Source organism: Nerophis ophidion, linkage group LG22 (assembly GCF_033978795.1).
Source record: "Nerophis ophidion isolate RoL-2023_Sa linkage group LG22, RoL_Noph_v1.0, whole genome shotgun sequence".
Lineage (NCBI taxonomy): Eukaryota > Metazoa > Chordata > Actinopteri > Syngnathiformes > Syngnathidae > Nerophis > Nerophis ophidion.
In genome coordinates this window covers 28,288,957-28,315,316 of record NC_084632.1, presented here as the reverse complement: position 1 = coordinate 28,315,316, position 26,360 = coordinate 28,288,957, and the positions used below count along the sequence as shown (strand labels likewise).

Genomic DNA, 26,360 nt, shown 5'->3' with positions numbered 1-26,360 from the left:
TGTCACTCCTAATCGATAAATCCGATGAAAGCTTACGTGAATGAGGCAAATAATATTATTTGATATTTTACGGTAATGTGTTAATAAATTCACACATATGTCACTCCTGAGTATAAGTCGCACCCCTGGCCAAACTATGAAAAAAACTGTGACTTATAGTCCGAAAAATATGGTACAGAACTTAAACAATTCTTACAGATAAAGAACAGATTTGTCATTTAAAAAAGGTCACATAATACAATCATGGAACAATGATTTTTCAAAACTTAGAAAATTCATGAAATCGCACAACATGCGCAAACTACTATGGTGTTTGGTGATTTGTAACAAGCCTTTTTGACAAACATTTCATTGAGACTAATTTAAAAAAAGTATGGAGAGCAATGCATTCTACTGCAGTCTTTTAAAACGTTATTATGAAAGCTCAGGTACATGAAAAGGAGTAAGAATGGAAAGCAAAAAAAACAACAACAATGTTTGTAATGAAAGAACCATACTGTATATATGTATGATATAAATACATTGTCAAGTATACTCCTACCCAAACTCAAAATCACTTACTTTCTCTCCTTCCAGGCCTAATGGTCCAGAAATACCAGGAAGTCCAATGAAACCCTGAAAATTGTAACATCACAATTTCATGTCAGTTCTGTAGGACGGTATTACATTACAAACTCTCAGGTTTAGCAATCTAATACTGATTATTTTCTTCTGTCACATTTGAACACAAATCACATATGTTGCCGTACAATACAGGATTTTAAGGTCAAACTATGAATTATGTATCATTTATGCACAATTTGCCTGCACTACTAATCAAAAGTTAGACAAGTTTTTGGCACGCTCGAGGCCAATATTTAACTAGAGCTACAAAAACATATCCAACCTATAGATTTATCAGATTAGCACAACAGAACACAAAAACTTAACTGTGCATTACAGTATATGCGAGATTATGCAATAGTTGATAAGACCTGCTCACTGGCCTTGTTGTTGGAGTGTCCCCCCTGAGACTGGAAGGTCGTGAGTTCAAACCCTGGCCTAGACATACCAAAGACTATACAAATGGGACCTTTTGCCTCCCTGCTTGGCACTCAGCATCAAGGGTTGGAATTAGGGGTTAAATCACCAAAATGATGCTCGAGTGCATCCACCGCTGATGCTCACTGCTCCCCTCTCCTCCCAGAGGGTGAACATGGGGATGGGTCAAATGCAGAGGATAATTTCACCACACCTAGTGTGTGTGTGACTTTTGTTGGGACTTTAACTTTACTTTTATAATGTGAAAAAATGCACTGTTCTCGTACACAAAGAGCTATAGAAACAGGTTCAAGCAAGTTTTCTTTTTAAATCAATGCAAAGACAAGTCATGAACAACAATTTTGGTGGGACTTCAATATTGTCCTTTAACAACTTTGCTGTTCAATTTTTTGGTGTGCTTGTTATTTCAGTGCATAACAGACGCATGTTGAATGTTTTCTTAAATGCTGAAGCATCAGAATTATTATAATAACAAAGTGAACTTTGTCCTCAACTGTATACCATTTTGTGCACACCTGTTAATTTTGTTTTCAAAATAAAATTTAGTGGGATGAAACCATTTGATAATTTTTTTAATTTGTATTTATTAAATTTTGCAACCTTGAGAATTAGATGCTGAATTTCAAAGTGCTATTTAATAAAATAAAAAATACTAATGTGAATGGTAATCGGGGTCACAATAATCGTGACATTTTTTGTATTATGGAGTCATTACGCCCTGTAAAGTTATGGTTATGATATACTATTAGCAACAGTCTCCTCTCAATCTCCAGTAAAGTCGTCAAGTCTTTCTTGACAAGCTGCTTTCACCAACTTTTCCTTTGTTTTCATTGTGTTTCTTCTCTGTAATCTCTCGGTCTGAGAGCATCCCTACTTTCAACAAAAAAAGTCAGTCTTTAGAGCTGTCCTGGAGCTTTGGCTAACAGCAAAAAGACGTCTGCAACACTCCATCCAGTGTGTCATTAATATATAACTCCGCTCTCACTGGCTTTCTGGAGCAAGATTGAAGGCCTGACACTGTTCTAATCCTTTCAGGAAATGAAGAATTAACTGCTGCTGAAGGAAAAAAAAGAAGGAATGAGAGCAGAGAGCTACCGGTACTTACTCGAACCCCTTTAGGCCCCGGGTTACCTTCTGGCCCGGCAGTACCCTGCAAATACAGAAACACTGGTGACACAAACTTATTTGGGGGGTTCCCAAATAAAAAATGTTCTCACTACATTACAAAGTCCAATTGAAATAACGGGAAAGAAAACTCATTGTTTACTTTATTGACCATGTTACTGTTATGTACTGACAAAGAAATGAAAAGTGTCCAAAGCTATGCTGTACATAAACAGTAAGATTTTTTTTTGTACAATCAAAGAGGTTTAATGAATGACCATGAACCATATTTTTGTATTTTTCACTGCACCTGCCTGCCAGGGTAACCTGCAGCCCCAGCTTCCCCAAGTAGTCCTGGTACGCCCTAGAAACAGGCAGCCAAAGAGAGAGGGGGGGAAGGAATGAATGACCAGTGAATAAGGGAGATTAGATAGACATATAAAGCGAAGAGGAGAAACACAAACCCCAACCGGAGTTGGCAAAGGTGGGATAAAACAAGCACTGTTCATTCCAGACAGACTCCCCCAAGACAAACCTCATCTTCTAACTGTTCATTTCTGCACCACTTCAACCAACTTGGCACACTATTGAAGTTACACTTTTCATTATTTGAGCTGGTTTGATTACTTACATATAGTTTTAGTCAACAAAGTTCAATCATAACAGGCCCAATTTACATGGCATGATCATTTTATAATAGAGTCCTATACAATAATATTTTATACAACCATACCTCACTATCCATAACAATTAACTATATTATACTGCATTATATAGTTTCATGATAACAAATTAAATTATGAAACCTACTTGTTCTCCTTGAAGTCCAGGTAGTCCTGGATAACCTTTGGGACCCTTGAGAATAGAAACAAGAAAATGCATTTCAGTACATCCATCCATCCATTTACTACCGCTTATTCCCTTTCGGGGTGGCGGGGGGCGCTGGCGCCTATCTCAGCTACAATCGGGCATACTTTACAAAAAATATATAATTACTGTATATCTGACAGACTCAAGACCAAAAAGTAATCTGTTTCCTAGTTGTTAATATAATCATGGCCCAGTAGGAATGCTATATGAGTTAGACATGACATAAATGCAGCAATGAAACCAGTTGTACAGTAAAATACAGTCAAACCTGTGATAGCGATGATCTGGTGGCAATGAAAAAATGATCCCACTTATTGGTAAATTAGTTATACTTCTCTACCTGTATAGTTCTTTTCTATTTTCAAGGTACTCAAAGCGCTTTAGCACTATTTCCTCATTCACCCATTCACACACACCTACATACTGATATCGGGAGCTGCCATGCAAGGCGCTTACCATAACACAGCAGGAGCAAGGGTGAAGTGTCTTGCTCAAGGACACAACGGACGTGACTAGGTTGGTAGAAGCTGGGAAATCAAACCAGGAACCCTCAGGTTGCTGGCACGGCCACTCTTCAACCGTGCTACGCCGTCCCCAATAGTATGCTGTATTTTTCATCCTTTGAGAGTTGTTTTACTCCAACATCCACTGTTTCCGGGAGAAGACTCAAACAAAAAACGCCGTAGTCCCAATACCACAGTTTTGACTAAAAACTGGATTTTCCTTACCACTAGTTGTGATCACAGCTACAGGATGGTTTGCTATAACATATTTGACTTGAACTCTACCCGGCGGGAGGTCCAGATTTGCTGAAGCAAGCTAAGCAAATGTGCCGAAAGCCAAGGGCCAACGAGCTAGCTAGCTGAAAGTATGCTAAACAACGAAATTGCGAGAGTTGTACACATTTTAAGCATTTCTGACCACACAGTGGATCTACAAGAAAGGTTGACACAGCTTCAGCCGGCGCAAGGTATGTGGAAAAAACATGTTAGAGGCGCCACTTTCCGCCGAAGCTAACGAAACCAACGGCTTCACTTGGCTGCCTAGCAAACATGAGCATAAGACGAAGTCAACGAAGCTATACTGGCTTGACAGAAAAAGAGGACCCGGATTTAAGAGCGCTAATAGGAGCGCTACAAGACAATGTCAATGGTCGAAACTCTCCAAGAACAGATTCTCAATTGTATACAAAAAGATGTCGAAAATCTCTACGGATGATATAGTAGAAATGAGAAAGCTCAGAGAAGAAATTAAGATTCTCAGTGAAGATAACACAGTACTGAGACAAGAGATGAAGATTGAGCCAACGGTTGGATGTCAAGCAGCATGATAACACCCATCGAGACAACAGCTGTGTTGTGGAGATTATTAGGAAGAAGATGGCAGCACCCTGCCAACAGCTGAATACCAGGCAACAAGATAAAACTGACCTGGAGACCGACTGTTGTGGAGAACTTCAAAAAGGAGATGGCAGCATTGTGCCAACAGGTGAATGCCAAACAACAAGACATCACTGATTTGGGGAATATCAGTAGTTTGGAAAACATCAAAGAGGAGATGGATCAGTTTAAGCGACAGAATGACAAAATCATTGCAGGGCTGTGCATCAATCCTCGATCCTATGCAAGAGCAGTTGACAACAGCGAAGTACCAGACGACATGGATACTGCTTCAACAGAGCAACAAGTGTTCAACCTTCTGCAATCAAAGGGAATTGATGCATTGATGCATGCATTCCACTGAATAAAAGAAACAACAACACCATGCCAGTCATCATCGTGAAGTTTGCCAACAGGAAATTCTAAATGACATTGCTGAAACAGGGAATGAAGCTGAAGGGTTCAAATGTGTTCATGAAGGAGTACTTCACTAAACGCAATGCTGATCTTGCCAAGAAAGCATGCGTCTTGAAGCGGAGGAAATTCAGGGAACCTGGAGCGCCAACTGCAAAATCTACATCAAACTGAATGGAGGTTCAAAAGCAAGAGTACTTGTTTTCAAAGACATCAAGGATCTGGACAAACATTGAAGCGACCAGCGCTACAACAACAACGCCAACAATATTTCAGTCTGACGGACAACAGCCATCGACATTAAACTTCAAAACTTCAATGCTCCAAGATAAAACCGAACAAGAAGATCTGTATTGTATATGCCATAAACATGATACAGGTTAACATTAACGATTTTACACGGCACTTTCAACACCTCCAAAATTTTTAATCAAAACTACAACAAATTTACAAGTTACAATCAAACAGCTAGTGTGTAATAGGTACAATACCGAAAACTTTAGACTATAGTCTGCTACTTTTGTAAGCCACATCCTGTGGCTTACAAAACTGAGCGGCTAAATTTTTCTTCGCTGACGGCCATGATACAAATAGTTTTAATACACAAGGGTAAACGTCTACAGTATCTCCTTTTGTTTAGTGTTTTGACCAAAAGTCTTCTAGTCGACCATAGTATTTCTACTTGTATGGTGTGGAGAGGGGGTGTGGTCTGTGGGCCTGCCGCGGAGCGGGGTGTGTAAGAACCGGCCTCGAAGCCAGCGGCAGGTGAGTAGATTGCCCAGCTGGGATTGGTTATCTAATCACCTGTCGCCTTTATTAGCAGCAGCCGGCCCGAGACACGTGGTTGGAGTTGGAGCGAGAGAGAGAGACACACGCTGGAGAGCAGAACAGAGCAGCCGGAGAGACTGGGACTGAAAAGTCGAGTGAGATTGCTGAAGCGTGGACGCAATGAAACATTATTGAATCCTGAATACCAGGCTCTCGTGCAAGTGTGTGGTGATCAGAAGAACCCACTAGAGGGCAACCTCTACATATGGATTTTTCATTCATCACACAAAGCAATGTATGTAAGTTTTACAATATAACTAAAACTATTCATACTTACTGAACCGTCCCATGTGTTATGTCTGTAGTAGTATTACATGCATATTTGTACATGCTATTGTAATGTAATGAATCTAGCATTGCAAGCTATTGCTAATACCATTTACGAGTGTGCATTAGTATCATTAACTTAAAATGGCATTCTTTTTTTATTTTTTCAGTTTCACAAATTCCTCAGTAAATATACCAAAATGTCACAGTGGAGTTATTGAGTCTGTTTAACTTAGTGGAGAGTTCCACAGTTGGTGGGTCCATGACGAACACTTCTGTTTTGTTTAATTGGCCATTTTACTTCCGTGTTACAGACACAGTTTGTAAACAATTAAGGTATGTAAATAAACAATTACAAAATCTTTCTGTGTAAATACCTCGTTTCACAATGTATAGAACTGCGGCTTATAGTCCGGTGCGGCTAATATATTGAAAGTGCTTTTCTTCTAAAATCTAGTGGGTGTGGTTTTAGTACGTAAAATACGGTACTTACGGTATAAGCACTTTTAAGGAGTCAACAAAAGACAAAACTGGCACATTCCATCTAATGGCAGAGACTACTACCTGACTACGGCAACACATCGTAGTCTGTTAACTACTGCCATCTAATGTTTTGTAATTTTTACTGCATGCAAAGTCTATAACACTTGCAAATGAGAATCAGAAGTGTAAGAAATCAGGATGTAACAACCATAGATGGTTTAACTATTAAACATATTCAAATGTATCACCACATAAACACATACAATAGAACTCAAATCAGTACCGTTGAGTACTAGTATCGATTTTGAGGTACTAGGCATTGGTAGAGTATCAGTTCAAATGTGAAAGGTACCAAACCCTAAAAATGCAGTGTGTTGATTGATTGTGTGTTTGGACAATGACGCTTGCTTGCTTCAGTCAATACGTTGGGGCCCTTCATTCACTTTTGCATTTACATATCAAACGCTAACAAGCAATTTCCCTCAATGTTCAACGAATGAGCAAGCAGCAGTGTTGCTCACCGTATCCAGATTTAACCTAAATTTGTCATGGCTCCAACAACCACAAAGCCGAGCCGGTATCCACTCTTCAAGGAGAAGAAGATAGGGGTGAAAAAGATGCACAACCAGCAACAGATGAATGCTGTCGAATCGCCGAAAAGCTTGGATGTCAATGTAACCGTTGTGGCCACACAAAGATCCGTAAAGGAGAACTGCAGTTTTTTTTAAATTTTGCCTATTGTTCACAATTCTTATAAGAGACAAGAAGACAAATATTTGTTTTGTTTTTCGCTTTCTAACATATATCAATTTTAGAGGTGTCCGATAATTGCTTTTTTGCTGATATCCGATATTCCGAAATTGTCCAACTCTTAATTACCGATTCCGATATCAACTGATACCGATATATACAGTCGTGGAATTAACACATTATCATACCTAATTTTGTTGTGATGCCCCGCTGCATTAAACAATGTAACAAGGTTTTCCAAAATAAATCAACTCAAGTTATGGAAAAAAATGCCAACATGGCACTGCCATATTTATTATTGAAGTCACAAAGTGCATTCTTTTTTTTAACATGCTTCAAAACAGCAGCTTTGAATTTCGGACATGCTCTCCCTGAGAGAGCATGAGGAGGTTGAGGTGGGTGGGGTTGAGTTGGGGTGTGTAGGGTAGGGGGCGTGTATATTGTAGCGCAAGGGGTTCTGGGTATTTCTTCTGTTGTGTTTACGATTTTTTAGGGTGTGGATGTTCTCCCAAAATGTGTTTGTCATTCTTGTTTGTTGTGGGTTCACAGTGTGGCACATACAGTATTTGTAACAGTGTTAAAGTTGCTTATACGGCCCCCCTCAGTGTGAACTGTTGATCAAGTATGCCTTGCATTCACTTGTGTGTGTGAAAAGCCGTAGATATTATGTGTCTGGGCAGGCACACAAAGGCAGTGCCTTTAAGGTTTATTGGCGCTCTGTACTTCTTACTACGTTCGTGTACAAAGCGACGTTTTGAAAAGTCATATATTTTATTTTTTGAAACCGATACCAATAATTTTGAAACTGATACCAATCATTTCCGATATTACATTTTAAAGCATTTATCGGCCGATAATATCGGCAGCCCCATATTATCGGACGTCTTTAATCAATTGGCTTGTTCTTGGTTACTAGCACTGCAGCTAATAGAAGCAATCATTTCTACTACTAATAAATCACTTAAAAAATTTATTAAAAAACACGTTCTGTAACCTGTTTAATAACCAAGGTGTAGTGGCATTGCTATTGTAAGAGTGAACACTGGGGAACTCTTTTAATAGCATACTACGGAACGTGCTATGGTGTTAGCCTTGGAAGCTAACCACGACAAGAGATAAGTTATCTTCTGCGTCAGCACGAAACACGTTTGAGTATGAAATACACTACACTGTCACGCGGGAAACGCATCGTGTGCGTGTTGTGTCACCCCCGGATGCACGAGGACCAGGACAAGCAGGAATTGCAGGTAGAAGCTTGGTTTAATATACAAAAAGTAAAAGAAGACGGGTGCAAAACAGCAAAGAAAAGGCGTGCCTGAACGCACAAGAAGCTAAGGCGTAACTTAGCACAAGTCTTTACAAAGCCGAGAAACCAATGTGAGTGTTGCACGAAGCAAACAAACCATCCAGGAGGAACTGAGGTCGAAGGTAGGCTTAAATACACAAGCAATCAATGAGACTCAGGTCCGCGTAAAAACAAGAGCAAGTGGGACAAATGTGAAACCAAGGTAACCAGACAAAACAAGGAAGTGCACAAACCAGAGATCGGAAGAGTCCAAAAATAATCAAGAAACACAAAAAGACTCAAAACCCAAAACCATATATGATCAGGTTGGTGGATCATAACACTACAGTGCAATAAGACACCAATATGTATTGACTGAAAAACATGAACAATCATATTACAGTATCTGTAAAGTATTATGCCACATTTCATGTTTTGTTTGTACACAGCTAGCTAGGCAGCATATGAGTATCTTTTTAATTTTCCTGAAGGAACTCTCCTCAGTACTATCTATCTATCTATCTATCTATCTATGTATCTATCTATCTATCCATCTATCTATGCTGTCTGTCATGATACACGTATGATGTGCTGCATGTATCATGGTCAATATAAAGTATGACTCATTCGATGAACAGTTGTCTGTTTTTCCTGTTAATTATGGTTCAGCATGCCATTTATGTCAAAATAGCTTGGCTTCAACTTCCACTTTTTGCAGCTTTGATTCCCTTTCACCTCACTTTCTCGGCTTCCGTTTGCGCCAACGTCTCACTCATCCTTCGTGCTGGCATTTAGAAGCAGTAGTTCATCCTCCATTAATTCAGATTCAAAAAGATAAGGCTGTGAATCCTCATTTGTCCAAAAATAGTCGTCTTTGTTGTTTGTTAGCAAGTCTTCCCTGACTAGAACACACAAGTGTTTTGTATCAGGGAAGTAGGAACACACATTGTCGGACGTGCGCTGCTATGGAAACAGAAATAAATGCGCCAAATATCTAGTTCCGGCAATGATTAAAATGATCAAAATACGGTAAATATTGTACATATTACATATTGTTTTGAACATGTCTCTTACTACATTATACTGTAAATAGACTAACATTGCGTATAAAAAACATTGAAGGTGTTTTTGAAGGCTACAAGGTGACTCCCATTTTCCGCATCTTCCAAGCGTTTATCATCTTTAAAATAAAAGATTATGAGACCTGTGTGTTCTTGTCTCGCATAATGATTGTGAACTATAGGCATCGTTCCAAAAAAAGTGCACTTCCCCTTGAACATCATCAAGCACAAGGCTGAGTAGAGGAGTTCGAAATAAACACGTCTCTCGAACAAAGGAAGGAAGCCAGAAGACGGCCAAGGATGACGTGAACGCTGTGCTTTCGGAGTGGTTAAAGACGCAACTGCACGCATGCTGCCCGTTATTAAAAACGATGATCTATTACTCGTTTAATTTATTTGTGCCTTCAAAGTCCTTGTATTCAGGGACTTATTCTCTGAATGTCATATTGCCATATTTTCTGGACCATAAGGGACACTAAAAATCGTTTTTTTTTTCTCAAAACTTGACAGTGCGCCTTATAACCCGGTGTGCTTAATGTACTGAATATTTCTGGTTTTGCGTACCGACCTCGAAGCTATTTTATTTGGTACATGTTGTAATGATAAGCGTGATGAATAACTGGCAGTTAAACATAAGAGATATGTGTAGACTGCACTATGACTCAAGTAAACAACACAAGCATTTTATATGTTCCATTGAAAATATAAACAATTTCACATGGCTCTCAAAAATCTGTCAAAATGTTTTAGTACGACTTTGGTAAGCTATGGAGCTGCACCACTTGATGGATTGTCGGCGCATTAAACATAAAAGTATTATTATGGTGTGTGCATAAGGTAAGACATATTATCTGGCGTTTTGTTTCACAATATTATACAAAAGCAACTTTTCTTACCTTCTGATACTTGTTGATCTGTATTTGGGATCTGAATTATTCCTGAAAAATTGTGAGCGACCGCCTTTGTAGTCGGTGTCGGCTCCGTAGTCGATAAGCTTCTTCTTTTTCTCTATCTTCTTGTTATGTGACATTCATCCTCTGCTGTTGCCATTTCTAACATAAAGTAGTGTAAAGTTTTAAGTTATATCTGTCGGTAAACTCGCCATTAAGGCGCTAAAACATACCGGTGTAGTGAGTTTACATTATTCACCCAAGGAACTTGTGAGATCCGCCTTTGTAGTCCGTGTCGACAACGTAGTCAATAAGCTTCTTCTTTTTCTCTATTTTCTTCTTATGTGACATTCATCCTCTACTGTTGCCATTTCTAACATAAAGTAGTGTAAAGTTTTTACTTATATCCGTCAGTAAACTCGCCATGAAAGGGCTAAAACATACTGGTGTAGTGACACATTTCCGGCGTTGCACTAGTGAGCCACGGATAAGGAGATGCTGCTCTGTAATTGATTTAGGCAAAGTCTGAATTTCATTAAAACAGTTAGCTCCATCTTTCGACACTTCTTCCACTCCCAGATAACGGCTCGAAGATGATCTGTAAATCATAATCTATGCAACATTTTGACCAAAGAACCATGTTATGCAGACCACAAGGAATTATTTTCAATTTAGAAAAATATAATAATAATATGACTACTTTAATGCGCCCCATACACCTTATATAAAAAAGATCGAAAATAAACATTCATCGGCAGTTCGCCTTATAATTCGGTACGCCCCGTGGTCCGGAAAATACAGTAAACATGAACAAAAACAAAAAATATACATTTTGCGAAAATTTAAATATCGATAAAATAACTCTATTGTTGATCATATAGTGATACTACCCCTGGCGTCGACAGTACCAATTTTTGGATAGACATGCCTCTTAGATGTCGTGTACTGACTGTGACAATGATGGCACACCAACAGTTGTTGTTATGACATGCTCTCTCTCGACTCTTATCAATATACATGTTAGTTTCCTGTTAATAGCTGCTTACACACTTCACTCTACACTTCTTATACTTTACTAAGCACTTATTGTCATGACGAGGGGGTTTTCGTAACTTACTGCGAGGATTGTTCTCCCGGGATGCAATCGGACTTTTCCGGACAAAGGAAGCAGGTAGGAACATATTTATTATTAATCTAACTACACGACACAAATGACAGGAATTAAAACAAAAGGAAAGCGTGCCGATTGCACGAGACGCTAAGGAACATAAAACTTAACGCTAACACTTAGACTGAACTATGGACATAGAAAACAACTAAACTATGGCATAGAACGAACAAGACTTACTGCGACATGAATGAAGCAGTGGCATGAAGCGAGTATGAAAAGAGAAATGTCGCTAGACCGACTAACTGGCAAAGACAGGCATAAATAATAGTCTCTTTCTATGCCACATCAATGTGGAATGCACTCCCAACAGGTATAAAAGTAAGTGCATCTCTATATTCCTTCAAAACCGCTCTAAAACAACACCTCCAGGCAACTTCAACACTTTACTAATACCCTCCTCCATTCACATTCCATCTCCCCGGATTATAAACAACTCAAATGTACTTCTAATGTATATACTTGTTCTCATGCTATGTGAACTCACTATGTTCTCTGCTGGCTGTACATATCCTACTAAATAAGACCTACACTGTTTCAATGTCCACATTTCTCTGTTGATGCAATTGTTGATGACTGAAGTTCTGATATCAACCAAAGCTCCTCATCCCACCCCCCGGATTGTAAATAATGTAAATAATTCAATCTACATACTATGATGATTAACTTGTGTGATGACTGTATTATGTTGATAGCATATATTTGTACCATGAATTGATTAACGTGGACCCCGACTTAAACAAGTTGAAAAACTTATTGGGGTGTTACCATTTAGTGGTCAATTGTACGGAATATGTACTGTACTGTGCAATTTACTAATAAAAGTATCAATCAATCAATCAATCTTAATTAGAGCCTGTGCGTGTCCCGAACACATGAGGCAGTTTTAGCTAATAAGTCGCCATGGTAACTAAACAAACAAGGGAGCGCAAATAGGAATTAAAAGAGCCCAAAACAAACAGAAAATAACAAAAACATACTCTAGACCACAGATCATGACAATTATTCCTGGTGTGGCTTGAAGCTAGCTTATTGGCTATCTTAGCTATTAGCATTCCTGCTCCTGCTTTCTCTTGGTGTGTATAATGTTCAACCTCGCCCTTAGTGATAATGTACTTATTGGGGAACATTATCACCAGATCTATGTAAGCGTCAATATATACCTTGATGTTGCAGAAAAAAGACCATATGTTTTTTTAACCGATTTCCGAACTCTAAAAGGGTGAATTTGGCGATTGAAACGCCTTTCAATTGCACGCTGTCGGAGCAATGACCTTTCACCCGTGACATCACAACAGGAAGCAATCCGCCATTTTCCCAAACACATTACACACACCAAGTGAAATCAGCTCTGTTATTTCCCGTTTTTTCGACTGTTTTCCGTACGTTGGAGACATCATGCCTCGTCGGTGTGTTGTCGGAGGGTGTAACAACACGAACAAGTTGACTTACGTGGAGTGTGCTAATCAGACATATCAATGGTCACGGCATGCTAACCGATGCTAACATGCTATTTAGGCTAGCTGTATGTACATATTGCATCATTATGCCTCATTTGTAGCTATATTTGCATCCAGCCTTTCCCTCCACTCACATTTAATGCCAAACAAACACATACCAATCGACGGATTCAAGTTGAACCAGTGGTCAAAAGATGCGAAAGTCCTTCGCACACTTTACCGACAATAGCGATGCCACGTCAGAGATGGCACAGAGATGTGTGTATATCCTGCGACACTCAGAGCTGATGCATTTCCAACGATAAAGTCAACGAAATCACAAAGGTGAGTTTTGTTGATGTTATTGACTTATGTGGATTGCTAATCAAACATATTTGCTCACGGCATGACTACCAGCTAATCGATGCTAACATGCTATTTAGGCTAGCTGTATGTACATATTGCATCATTATGCCTCATTTGTAGCTATATTTGCATCCAGCCTTTCCCTTCACCTACATTTAATGCCAAACAAACACATACCAATCGTTGGTTACAAGGCGATTGCCGAATTTGTCCTTGCTTCCTCCCGTTCCGCTGTCTGTCGTGATGTGGCTCAATAGCTTCAGTTTCTTCTTCAATTTTGTTTTGGCTACCTGCCTCCACACTCCAACCATCCGTTTCAATACATGCGTAATCTGTTGAATCGCTTGCGCCGCTGAAATCCGAGTCTGAATCCAAACTACTATGCGACACCTTTCTGTGCTATCCGCCATCTTTGTCTGTGGTGATGTCACGCTGTGACGTCACAGGAAAATGGACGGGTGTATATAACGATTGTTAAAATCAGGCACTTTAAAGCCGTTTTTCAGGATATTGCGTGATGGGTAAAATTTTGAAAAAAACTTTGAAAAATAAAATAAGCCACTGGGAACTGATTTTTATTGGTTTGAACCCTTCTGAAATTTTGATATTGTTCCCCTTTAAGAGAGTAAAAAAAATCCAATTTATTTGCTGTACTAGATGTGACTATAATTAAATTAGGGAAGGGATACAACTACGTATGGATACGTATGGACAATTAGCTGCGAGCTTTCAGCTGAGGACTAATAAATTAATTAATTATCAGCCGAAGGGGATCAGCGTTTGTAATCATCATTCAAAAGCATAGGCAGATACTTTTTCAAGAAAATCAGCCGACACTGAACGGTGGACGATTGATCAGCGGAACCTTTGTAAATATCGTTAAAAAATTTTTGTATATTTCTACTTTGGGTAAGGAGCTGAAGAAGTTTTGTAAACGCTGATAAAAAGTGTTTTAGTGTTTGGTAAATCTGAGATGTTTTGTTCCTCCCAGTTAGTTTGAGAGAGCTGTTAAGCAGATGTTTTGGGGGCTTAACAATACAGTTCAAGGACAGGTAAATATATTTTGAGGTGGTGCCACTGATTCTGCTGCACGCTGAGGTCACACATGAACCTTTACCCTCAATAAAAGTCACACTTGGGGGTAAAGAGCGTATAACCTTAGTCTGTCATTTACTCTAAAAATACTTCAACAGGGCAGTTTGTGCTTTGGCTATATTGGGTTTAGCTACTGCAAACACAAAGACATCCTCGTAGGAAGCAAGGTGAAGGTCAGCTATGAGGGGACCCTGCTCAAAATTTTAAGAATCTACTTGAACAGCAGTGTAGTGTATCCATCGAGATAGCGATGGTAAATATAGCCAAAGAGTGAGCACTTCTTACAGGCAAAAGTTTGTGAAGTTGTTGCTGCGCAAACTGGAGCCCGAATTAGATGTTTATCATCCATCTCTAGGACAGTTAAAGGCTTACTGAAATGAGATTTTCTTATTTAAACGGGGATAGCAGGTCCATTCTATGTGTCATACTTGATCATTTCGCGATATTGCCATATTTTTGCTGAAAGGATTTAGTAGAGAACATCGACGATAAAGTCCGCAACTTTCGGTGCTAAGAGAAAAGCCCTGCCTCTACCGGAAGTCGCAGACGATGATGTCACAAGTTTGATGGCTCCTCACATATTCACATTGTTTTTAATGGGGGCCTCCAACAAAAAGTGCTATTCGGACCGAGAAAACGACAATTTCCCTATTAATTTGAGCGAGGATGAAAGATTCGTGTTTGAGGATATTGATAGCGACAGACTAGAAAAAAAGAAAATAAATAAATAAGTAAAAAAAACAAAACGCGATTACATTGGGACGGAATCCGATGTTTTTAGAGACATTTACTAGGATAATTCTGGGAAATCCCTTATCTTTCTATTGTGTTGCTAGTGTTTTAGTGAGTTAAATAGTACCTGATAGTCGGAGGGGTTTGTCCACGGGTGTCTGGCCGCCAGTGTCTCAGGGGAGTCGACGGCAGCTATGGACGGCACAAGCTCAGCTTTTCTCCGGTAAGAAGCGACTTTTTACCACAAATTTTTCACCGAAACCTGCCGGTTGACAAGTGGCCGGGATCCATGTTCACTTGACCGCGCTCTGATCCATAGTAAAGTTTCACCTCCAGGAATTTTAAACAAAGAATCACCGTGTGTTTGTGTGGCTAAAGGCTAAAGCTTCTCAACTCCATCTTTATACTGTGACTTCTCCAACATTAATTGAACAAATTGCAAAAGATTCAGCAACACAGATTTCCAAACTACTGCGTAATTATGCCGTTAAAGCAGACGACTTTTAGCTGTGTGTGTGCGAAGCGCTCATACTTCCTAAAAACCCGTGACGTCTTGCGTACACGTCATCATTGGACGACGTTTTCAAGACGAAACTCCTGGGAAATTTAAAATTGTAATTTAGTAAACTAAAAAGGCGGTATTGGCATGTGTTGCAATGTTAATATTTCATCATTGATATATAAACTATCAGACTGCGTGGTGGGTAGTAGTGGGTTTCAGTAGGCCTTTAAGTGGTCGTCTAAGTTGCAACAAGGGGTGGATCGAATATTAAGAAAAAATGAATGTATAACATGACAGGTAAAGACAAAACCACGAATGAATTATCAGTCAAGCCAGTTCACTTGTGACTTTTGTCAAGACCAGACCCTCGACAACATGCATGAAACAGTCCAGTTCAATTCTGGACATGCTGTATTTTTTTGAGTCTGTGGATAATCAGAAATTTTTGCATTCTATCAAATGATGGAGGACATTAGGTTTCAAAAATGTCCACAGGCATTGATTGATTTAAACTTTTATTAATAGTTTGCACAGTACAGTACACATTCCGTACAATTGACCACTAAATGGTAGCACCCGAATAAGTTTTTCAACTTGTTTAAGTCAGGGTCCACGTTAATCAATTCATGGAGGCTTGGGGATTGGTCTTCCATTGCAACATCCATCCATTCATTTTCTACCACTTATTCCCTTTGGGGTCGCGGGGGGCGCTGGTGCCTATCTGAGCTACAATCGGGCGGAAGGCGGGGTACACCCTGGACAAGTCGTCACCTCAGCACAGGGCCAACAGAGATAGACAGACAACATTCACACTCACATTCACCCACTAGGGCCAATTTAGTGTTGCCAATCAACCTATCCCCAGGTGCATGTCTTTGGAAGTGTGAGGAAGCCGGAGTACCCGGAGGGAACCCACGCATTCAGGGGGAGAACATGCAAACTCCACAAAGAAAGATCCCGACCCCGGGATTGAACCCTGACTACTTAGGACCCTCGTATTGTGAGGCAGACGCACTAACCCCTCTTCCACCGTGAAGCCCATCATTGCAACATATCTTATTTTATTGATTAACACACACAACCTGAGATGCCTTTAATTGGCTCATTGACCCCGCAACAGGATGGCTTTCAAATGACCCTTGACGTTAAAGCATAATATATTTTACTGACACATCTCCTCTCAAAACTCTAAAGCTCTGGTTAGGAAAAGGCAGCACAAGAGAATGCATATTGTCAGAGAATAGTCAAGAGTCATATTTACACAAATTAAAACTAAAATGTCAACACTGTGCATACAATATTTATAACAATGGTTTAATTGAGCAAGCCAGAGTGGGCTATTAAAGGCATCATGCATGCATGAATCCTGTGCAAATAACATTATCATTTCACACCTAATAGACTCAATAACAGCGAGTTAATCAATGTGAGCTATGACTATTTTTATATACTAAAACAGACTGAATCTTACCAGCAAGCCTGGAAAACCATCAGGACCTGGCAGACCTGGTGGACCTTTATCGCCCTTTTGGAAGAAATAACAGAGAGAAAAGTGATACTAAAACATTGCAATAGGTAAGTATGGTCATGTAGACATGTAAAATAAAACATGTCTACATGACTGATTAATCTGTGAAGAGAATTGACTAGCTTTTCAGTGAAATAAATAACCACTTATTTTATAGAACAAAACATGGAAAGTATTGGAATTGTGGGAGCCAATGATGAAATAAATTAAGGTATAGGAATGCTGAAAAGACACTCTGTGCGCATAATTAAATGAAGACTGGAACTGTGCTGCTCTGGAAAATATGAATTACAGTTGAAAGAATAAGAGACAAAAAAGACACATGTCAAACGGGAAAACAGGCGAGAAAAAGAAAGAGGGTTAGAAACAAACAAGAACAGAAGTGTTGTACCTTATCTCCTGGTGGAGCTTGGCCTGGAGACAGCCCTGGGTCTCCTTTTGCACCCTAGGATGAAGACAGGGTCAAAGGTTAAGGACAGCATCCCGAATCTGTTTCACATCCATCTGCGACTGACAAGAAGCATTGTTGTTCTATTTCTGTCATCTCAAAACAACCCCAGGCATCATTGTATTATACTCATGTTAAGGAATGCCAAAGCAACAAATCATTAGGTTCATGCATTTGGGCGTGAACCTACAGGAAGTTTTAGATGCTTCTGTACGCTATTTGTTTCACTCTTTTTTAACAGTCGGCCTTTTATAAGTCACAGATTGACAAATGTGGGCATTTTTAGTTCATGTTCACTGCAAGGCCCCTCCTCTCTGTTCTGCTCTCTTGTGCCGATGCCTGGAGCCTCCAGTTCCATTTATTTGTGTTGCATGCTCTAATAGATAGATAGATAGATAGATAGATAGATAGATAGATAGATAGATAGATAGATAGATAGATAGTACTTTATTGATTCCGTCAGGAGCAGTGTACAGAGTTGAGATCAATTTAACAAGTAAAAAGTAAATAATGGGGGAATAAATGGAAACAAAATAGAAAAAAATATTACAATAAGAATAAAAATAAAAAGCAACAATGGGAATACAAATATAACAGTAAAATAAGAATATAACAAGAGAAACTAGGCAGTAGTGACCATGTTATGAAAAAGTATTGTTATTGTTTTGCATTTCCTGTCATCCTAGTACCCCCGCCCCCCTCCCCCGAGAGGAGTTGTACAGTCTAATGGCATGTGGGACAAAGGAGTTTTTTAGTCTATTAGTCCTGCACTTGGGATGAAGCAGTCTAGCACTGAACAAGCTCCTCTGGCTACTGATAACACTATGCAGAGGGTGTCCACAGTCCTCTTCTCGGCCACCGTCACCAGTGAGTCCTGTTTCATTCCGATTGTAGAACCGGCCCGCCTGATCAGTTTCTCCAGTCTGGAGCTGTCCTTCTTAGATGTACTGCCCCCCCAGCACACTACCATGTAGAAAAGAACACTGGCAACCACAGACTGGTAGTACATCCACAGGAGTTTTTTACAGATGTTAAAAGAGCGCAGCCTCCTGAGGAAGTACAGCCTGCTCTGTCCTTTCTTGTACTGGTGGTCCGTGTTAACAGTCCAGTCCAGTTTATTGTCCACCCAAACCCCGAGGCCCTTGAATGAGTCCACGGTTGTTCACATTGTTACTATAACAATCTACAAGATTAATATAGGTTGCCTCTCTCTCTTCCCTTTCATCTTTCAGTATTCCTTTTTTATTTCATTTATTTATTTATTTTTTATTATCTTTCTAGCTATCATTATGTATACGAATTGTTGCATTTGAACAACTGTATTGTTGATAATAGAAGTAAACTATTGGTTTTGTTCATGATCAATAGCGCTTTTTCTATTGGTATTTGTATTGCTCCAGTTTTAGTGTAAAAATGCTCATTGTCATTACTATATTATTATTTATTTCGCTAACTGCTTATTTGCTATCACTTTTACGATCATATTTGTACATATTGTATGTGCTGGTGTTGTTCTATTGTTGTTGTTGTTGTTGTTGTTGTTAATGTTGTATCTGCTGTTGATGTTTTTGTCTCTCTGTCTAATCCCCCTCTTATCCCCATAATTTCCCCCTCTGTCCTCCTTTTTTCCTCTTTCTATCCCCTTCTGCTCTGGCTCGGCTGCACCAAATGATAATATAAATACATTTAATAAAGTCAAATTCAAATAAGGCAACAAGAGAAGTATCCTACATTTCTCTTTTGTAAAGTAAATCTGAACAGCCGATATGGGCATCTACATCAACTATATGATTTGCCTGAGAAGCTGGAAAGGACAAAAAAAAAAAAGAATGAGTCCACGGTCTGTACCTCGACTCCTTCAATCACAATTAGGGATGATATTTGATAAGGAATTATCTAGTTCGAGCCTATTATCGAATCCTATTATCGAATCCTCTTATCGAACCGATTCCTTATCGATTCTCTTATCGAGTCCAGAAAGGTAGTACATGGAAAAAAAATATATATATATATTCGGTTTAACAAAAGCTCACTTTTATTATATAAGAAAAAAATAAAATCTAATAAATAATGACTGTTAGCCCCCTAAAAAAATAAAATAAATTAAATAAATATTGACTGTTGTTACCCAAAGTATATTAAGTGGGATTTTTCAGAAAAACAAATATATACAGTAACACAAAAACCACCTGTCTCTGTGATCACTATAGGTGTGTAAATAATAATATAGTGTTAAATAAAATCATTCCCTTGGGCACAAAACTGAAAATAATTCAGCTCTCCAAAAAGTGCACTTCTGCTAATTATTTGACATAACTGTTTGTTATGATGCTTTGACATTTTTGCACTTTATTTCTTTATTGAAAGAAAATTCTATGAAGAGAAAAGTTGTTTGCAAATGTGGTTACAATGCTAAAATATGAAAAGTCAAAGCTAAAAAAAGAAATACACTTTATTGAGTTAACATTATTTCTTAATGAGCTAGGGAATATAACAACTACACTACCCAGCATGCAACGGGAGTGACGAGCATGCGTGGTAGCCCGGAAAAGTGTTGCTGCATGTCGTCACCCGCCGCCAGTAAACGTCAAGAACTCAGCCAACACGCCTCGTCTGCATTATTTATAATTAGACATACAACACATATACAGTGTGATTTTGCTTTGTTTACAAGGAAAGAAAAACAAAAGTAAAAAAAAGTGGATATGTTGTAAATATATATATATATATATATATATACATATATATATATATATATATATATATATATATATATATATATATATATATATATATATATTTATATATATATGTATGTGCTGCGGTTGCTTTAAGAACGTTGCGACAGCTGCCGTAAAGGAGGTGCGTTGCTAGCCTGTTTGCTATGTTTCCGGTTGGTCGTAAAAGTGTTGGTCATCTGTTTGTACCCTGCTCAAATCTCTCAGTAAAGTTATTCATTGGATTATGTCTTTTGTTTTGAACTTTATTGCACCTTGGAGCGCTTTTTCCCGTCCGTTGTTTTCCTGCTTTCGCTATCTGCGCCTAATGACTGAGCTACGTGACGTCGTTTCTTGTGATGTCTCACGGAGCATTTCTGGTCGGGACGGATTCAAATAAAGAACCAACTCTTTTTCTTTACCATAGTGGTCTTGATAATGGGTACTGGTTATCAAAAAGGGGTTCGAGTTCGAGGACTCGGTTCTTTTCTTATCGAACAACCGGGAAAACCGTTTTCGGGTATCATCCCTTATCACAATAGGTTGTGACCTTGGACTCAACCTCCCAAAGATGTCTATATTATAGGTGTTTCTGTGTATATTTGTCTGTGACATTTTACAAAAATTTTGTTGGAATGAGCAGGGTAGCACAAGTTGGATTAGCAGTTAAACTCTGACGAAAAAGACAGCACTGTTGGAAAATTACAACTTGGTTTGAGGAAAAGTTGGGCTGAAGTACTTTTGTATTATTTTCATCTTATACTGGCATGCGCACAATACCACAACATCACGTGTTTCATGAAGTGACATAAATGCTGGCTTTTTATGCAGCTCTGTATTGATCCAAGAAATGACAGGTGTAACTTAATTATGAAGTTTGCTTCTGCTGTGACTGAAAACGAAATAGTATGTTTTGAAAAGATGAATTCGGATACTTTTGAGAGGGTAAGGCATGGTTTCATTTGCAGTCTGGGAACACCTTCGCACACACGGACCGTTCGCAGATGGACTCAAAAAACGGGTTATGAATGTGACTGTAAAAAAAAAAATTAAACGAAATTTACAAAAACAAAAAACAATACTTATATATATATATATTTCCACCAAACACACACACACACACACACACACACACACACACACACACACACACACACACACACACACACACACACACACAAACCAAAGATCTAAAACCTTAGATCTAGCCTTATTTAGCCATTCCTTTACCACTTTTGATGTGTGTTTGGGGTCATTGTTCTGTTGGAACACCCAACTGCACCCAAGAACCAACCTCCGGGCGGATGATTTTAGGTTGTCCTGAAGAATTTGGTGGTAATCCTCCTTTTTCATCGTCTCATTTAGTCTCTGTAAAGCACTAGTACCATTGGCAGCAAAACAGACCCAGAGCATAATACTACCACCACCATGCTTGACGGTGCGCATGGTGTTCCTGGGATTAAAGGCCTCACATTTTTTCCTCCTAACACATTGCTGGGTATTGTGGCCAACCAGCTACATTTTTGTTTCATCCGACCACAGAACTTTCCTCCAGAAGGTCATACCGTTGTCCATGTGATGTCCCTGCTCTTCAGGGGATTAAAAAAAATAAATAATAATAAATCCAGAAACCTGTGAAACAGGCTTGTAGGGATGAAATAGCCTCTGTGTTTTTCCTGACCAAAATATATATATATAAATATATATATATATATATATATATATATATATATATATATATATATATATATATATATATATATATATAATCTGCTCTACCCCGTATTGAGCACTGTATAATGGATAAACCACAGAAACCTAGACTCTCGCTCTCTCTCTCTCTCTCTCTCTCTCTCTATATATATATATATATATATATATATATTTTTTTTTTTTTTTTTTTTTGATGGGCTTCACGGTGGTAGAGGGGTTAGTGCGTCTGCCTCACAATACGAAGGTCCTGCAGTCCTGTGTGGAGTTTGCATGTTCTCCCCGTGAATGCGTGGGTTCCCTCCGGGTACTCCGGCTTCCTCCCACTTCCAAAGACATGCACCTGGGGATAGGTTGATTGGCAACACTAAATTGGCCCTAGTGTGTGAATGTGAGTGTGAATGTTGTCCGTCTATCTGTGTTGGCCCTGCGATGAGGTGGCGACTTGTCCAGAGTGTGCCCCGCCTTCCGCCCGATTGTAGCTGAGATAGGTGCCAGCGCCCCCCGCGACCCCGAAAGGGAATAAGCGGTAGAAAATGGATGGATGGATGGATATATATTGATGATAATAAAATATTTCTTAAATATTCCCTATTTTTGCACTTTAACTTATAGAGGTTACTGTTAAGTGTTTATTGGGATTTTAGATTTAGTTTACATCGATTGAGTGTTTTCCATGGTTGTGTTGACATTTCCTTTCCTTTCTGCCTTGATAGCTGAGGGGAGTATAAGGAAAGGAAGGTTATTGAAATGAAAATGTTAACAATCTTTATATTTTTCCCCTGCTCCATATTTTCCAAAGGTCATAAATATATCAATATTTATTGATAAAAATAACACATTTTGTGATACAGTTTCAAGTCATATTGCCGAGCCCTTGTCATTTCTTTTTGGGATGTACAGAAAAAACAAGTTCTGTAGAAAATTTCAACTTGACCAGACATTTGTCACCAACAACAAGACGCTGGCATAATTCTGTCTTGATAATTGACAACTCTTTTTTGGCAGACTTGGTAGAGTTAATTTAAAACCTTTGATATACTGACACTGACCCAACTTTCAAGCATAGTCCACAAATGTTCAACGCGGTTGAGGTCGGGGGTTTGGGAAGGCCATTCCAAAAGCTTAATGTTAGCCTGCTGTGCCTATTCTAAAACCAGTTTTGGATTATTGTCCTATCGTAAAGCAATTGTGTCCAAGTTTCAGTCATGTACTGTAGCTGTTGCTATGAGTTGACGTTGAAGAATTTTGAGGTCGTCCTCTTTCATTAGTGACGCTGGCTTGAGGCTTGGTTGTCCCTTAACCCAGTGGTTCTCAAATGGGGGTACGTGTACCCCTGGGGGTACTTGAAGGTATGCCAAGGGGTACTTGAGATTTTTTTTAAATATTCTAAAAATAGCAACAATTCAAAAATCCTTCATAAATACATTTATTGAATAATAATTCAACAATATATGAATGTAAGTTCATAAACTTGGAAAATAAATGCAACAATGCAATATTCAGTGTTGACAGCTAGATTTTTTGTGGACATGTTCCATAAATATTGATGTTAAAGATTTCTTTTTTGTGAAGAAATGTTTAGAATTAAATTCATGATTCCAGATGGATCTCTATTACAATCCCCAAAGAGGGCACTTTAAGTTGATGATTACTTCTGTGTGTAGAAATCTTTATTTATAATTAAATCACTTGTATATTTTTTAAGTTTTTAGTTATTCTTATATCTTTTTTTCCCCAATAGTTCAAGAAAGACCACTACAAATAAATGGGTTGTACTTGTATAGCGCTTTTCTACCTTCAAGGTACTCAAAGCGCTTTGACACTACTTCCACATTTACCCATTCACACACACATTCACACACTGATGGAGGGAGCTGCCATGCAAGGCGCCAACCAGCACCCATCAGGAGCAAGGGTGAAGTGTCTTGCTCAGGACACAAAGGACGTGACGAGGTTGGTTCTAGGTGGGATTTGAACCAGTGACCCTCGGGTTGCGCACGGCCACTCTCCCACTGCGCCACGCCGTCCCTGAGTAATACTTTGCACTGTTATACAATTTAATAAATCAAAAACTGATGACATAGTGCTGTATTTGAAGTCTTTATGTCTTTTTTTCAACCAAAAATGCTTTGCTCTGATTAGGGGGTACTTGAATTAAAAAACTGTTCACAGGGGGTACATCACTGAAAAAAGGTTGAGAACCACTGCCTTAACCTCTCAACATATTTCCATTTTATCTGATGGTGACCATAATATCCTTTCAACCTTGTTGAAGTGAATTGATGGTTTTGTAACTCTTAAGGCTCAAAAAGACTTCTACAATCTTGTCGTGTGAATCTGTGACTCTCCTTCTTAGCTCTTCACTGAGCTCCCTGGACTTTCCAATTGTTTGCCATTTCTTGAAATAAAGCAGGTTGTCCAAAAACTGGAAGAACACAGCCAGTGCTGTTGTCTTCCTGGGCAAGACATTTCACCGCCCAGTGCAGCCCATACTGGTATGTAAATGTGAATGACTGGTGGTGGTCAGAGTCTACTCTAGGGCAGCTGTGACCACAGATGTAGTAAACACCACCAGTGTGTGACTGTGGAGCAGTTTCGTTGACTAAAATGAGACAATACCAAATTTTTAAAAATGCATGTCGCCTAAATCAATGACAAAATGAGCTGACATTTTTGTCAACAATTAAAAATGAGATGAAAATGTTTGCGGAAAATGAATCCAATCGTATTTAATTTTTTCTTGTAGATGGGTGGGATGAATTTGGAATATATCCAATCACTGCCCTAAAACAGTACACGAGAGAGAGTGGGTTACAAAGCAGATCCAAGGAAATGCTCTCCTTTTTGACATGGGGAAGCTGTATTTTTCACCACGAAAACAATACTGTATGTATTTATCAAGTACTACATTGGAATACAAACCCGTTTCCATAGGAGTTGGGAAATTGTGTTAGATGTAAGTATAAACGGAATACAATGATTTGTAAATCATTTTCAACCCATATTCAATTGAATATATTACAAAAACAACATATTTGATGTTCAAACTGATAAACTTTTTTTTGTGTGCAAATAATCATTAACTTTAAAATTTGATGCCAGCAACACGTGACAAAGAAGATGGGAAAGGTGGCAATAAATACTGATAAAGTTGACGAACGCTTATTGGGAACATCCCACAGGTGTGCAGGCTAATTCGGAACAGGTGGGTGCCATGATCGGGTATAAAAACAGCTTCCCAAAAAATGCTCAGTCTTTTACAAGAAAGGATGGGGCGAAGTACATCCCTTTGTCCACAACTGCGTGAGCAAATAGTCAAACAGTTTAAGAACAATATTTCTCAAAGCGCAATAGCATGAAATTTAGGGATTTTAACATCTACGGTCCATAATATCATCAAAAGGTTCAGAGAATCTGGAGAAATCACTCCACGTAAGCGTCATGGCCGGAAACCAACATTGAATGACCGTGACCTTCGATCTTTCAGACGGTAAAGTATCAAAAACTGACATCAATCTCTAAAGGATGATTCCTCGCACTTCCAAAGACATGCACCTGGGGATAGGTTGATTGGCAACACTAAATTGGCCCTAGTGTGTGAATGTGAGTGTGAATGTTGTCTGTCTATCTGTGTTGGCCCTGCGATGAGGTGGCGACTTGTCCAGCGAAAGCCATTTATCAACAACATCCAGAAACGCCGCCAGCTTCTCTGGGCTTGAGATCATCTAATATGGACTGATGCAAAGTGGAAAAGCGTTCTGTGGTCTGACAAGTCCACATTTCAAATTGTTTTTGGAAATATTCAACATCGTATCATCCGGACCAAAGGGGAAGCGAACCATCCAGACTGTTACTGACGCAAAGTTCAAAAGTCAGCATCTGTGTTGGTATGGGGGTGCATTAGTGCCCAAGGCATGGGTAACTTACACATCTGCGAAGGCACCATTAATGCTGAACGGTACATACAGGTTTTGGAACAACATACATGTATGCTGCCATATAAGTGCCGTCTTTTTGATGGATTTCTTATTTCAGCAAGACAATGCCAAGCCACATTCAGCACGTGTTACAAGAGCGTGGCTTCGTAAAAAAATATTCCGGGTACTTTCCTGGTCCGCTTGCAGTCTGGACCTGTCTCCCATCGAAAATGTGTGGCGCATTATGAAGCATAAAATACAACAGCGGAGACGTCGGACTGTTGAACGACTGGAACTCTACATAAAACAAGAATGGGAAAGAATTCCACTTTCAAAGCTTCAACAATTAGTTTCCTCAGTTCC

General features: G+C 39.1%; 1 protein-coding gene across 2 annotated transcripts in view; it reads right to left on the bottom strand.

Moving 5' to 3' along the window:
• LOC133540752 (collagen alpha-1(XXIV) chain) overlaps positions 1-26,360 on the bottom strand; it is a 286,309-nt gene that overhangs the window by 160,452 nt on the left and 99,497 nt on the right. For both annotated transcript variants that reach the window (XR_009803719.1, XM_061883645.1), the window contains exons 6-11: positions 17,594-17,647; positions 17,146-17,199; positions 2,956-3,000; positions 2,456-2,509; positions 2,147-2,191; positions 562-615 (exon numbers count right to left, since the gene is read on the bottom strand). Coding sequence is in view for 1 of the 2 variants with exons in the window: in XM_061883645.1 (XP_061739629.1) it covers positions 562-615; positions 2,147-2,191; positions 2,456-2,509; positions 2,956-3,000; positions 17,146-17,199; positions 17,594-17,647 (306 nt within the window). In the remaining variant the exon portion in view is untranslated. The remainder of the gene's footprint in view (positions 1-561; positions 616-2,146; positions 2,192-2,455; positions 2,510-2,955; positions 3,001-17,145; positions 17,200-17,593; positions 17,648-26,360) is intronic.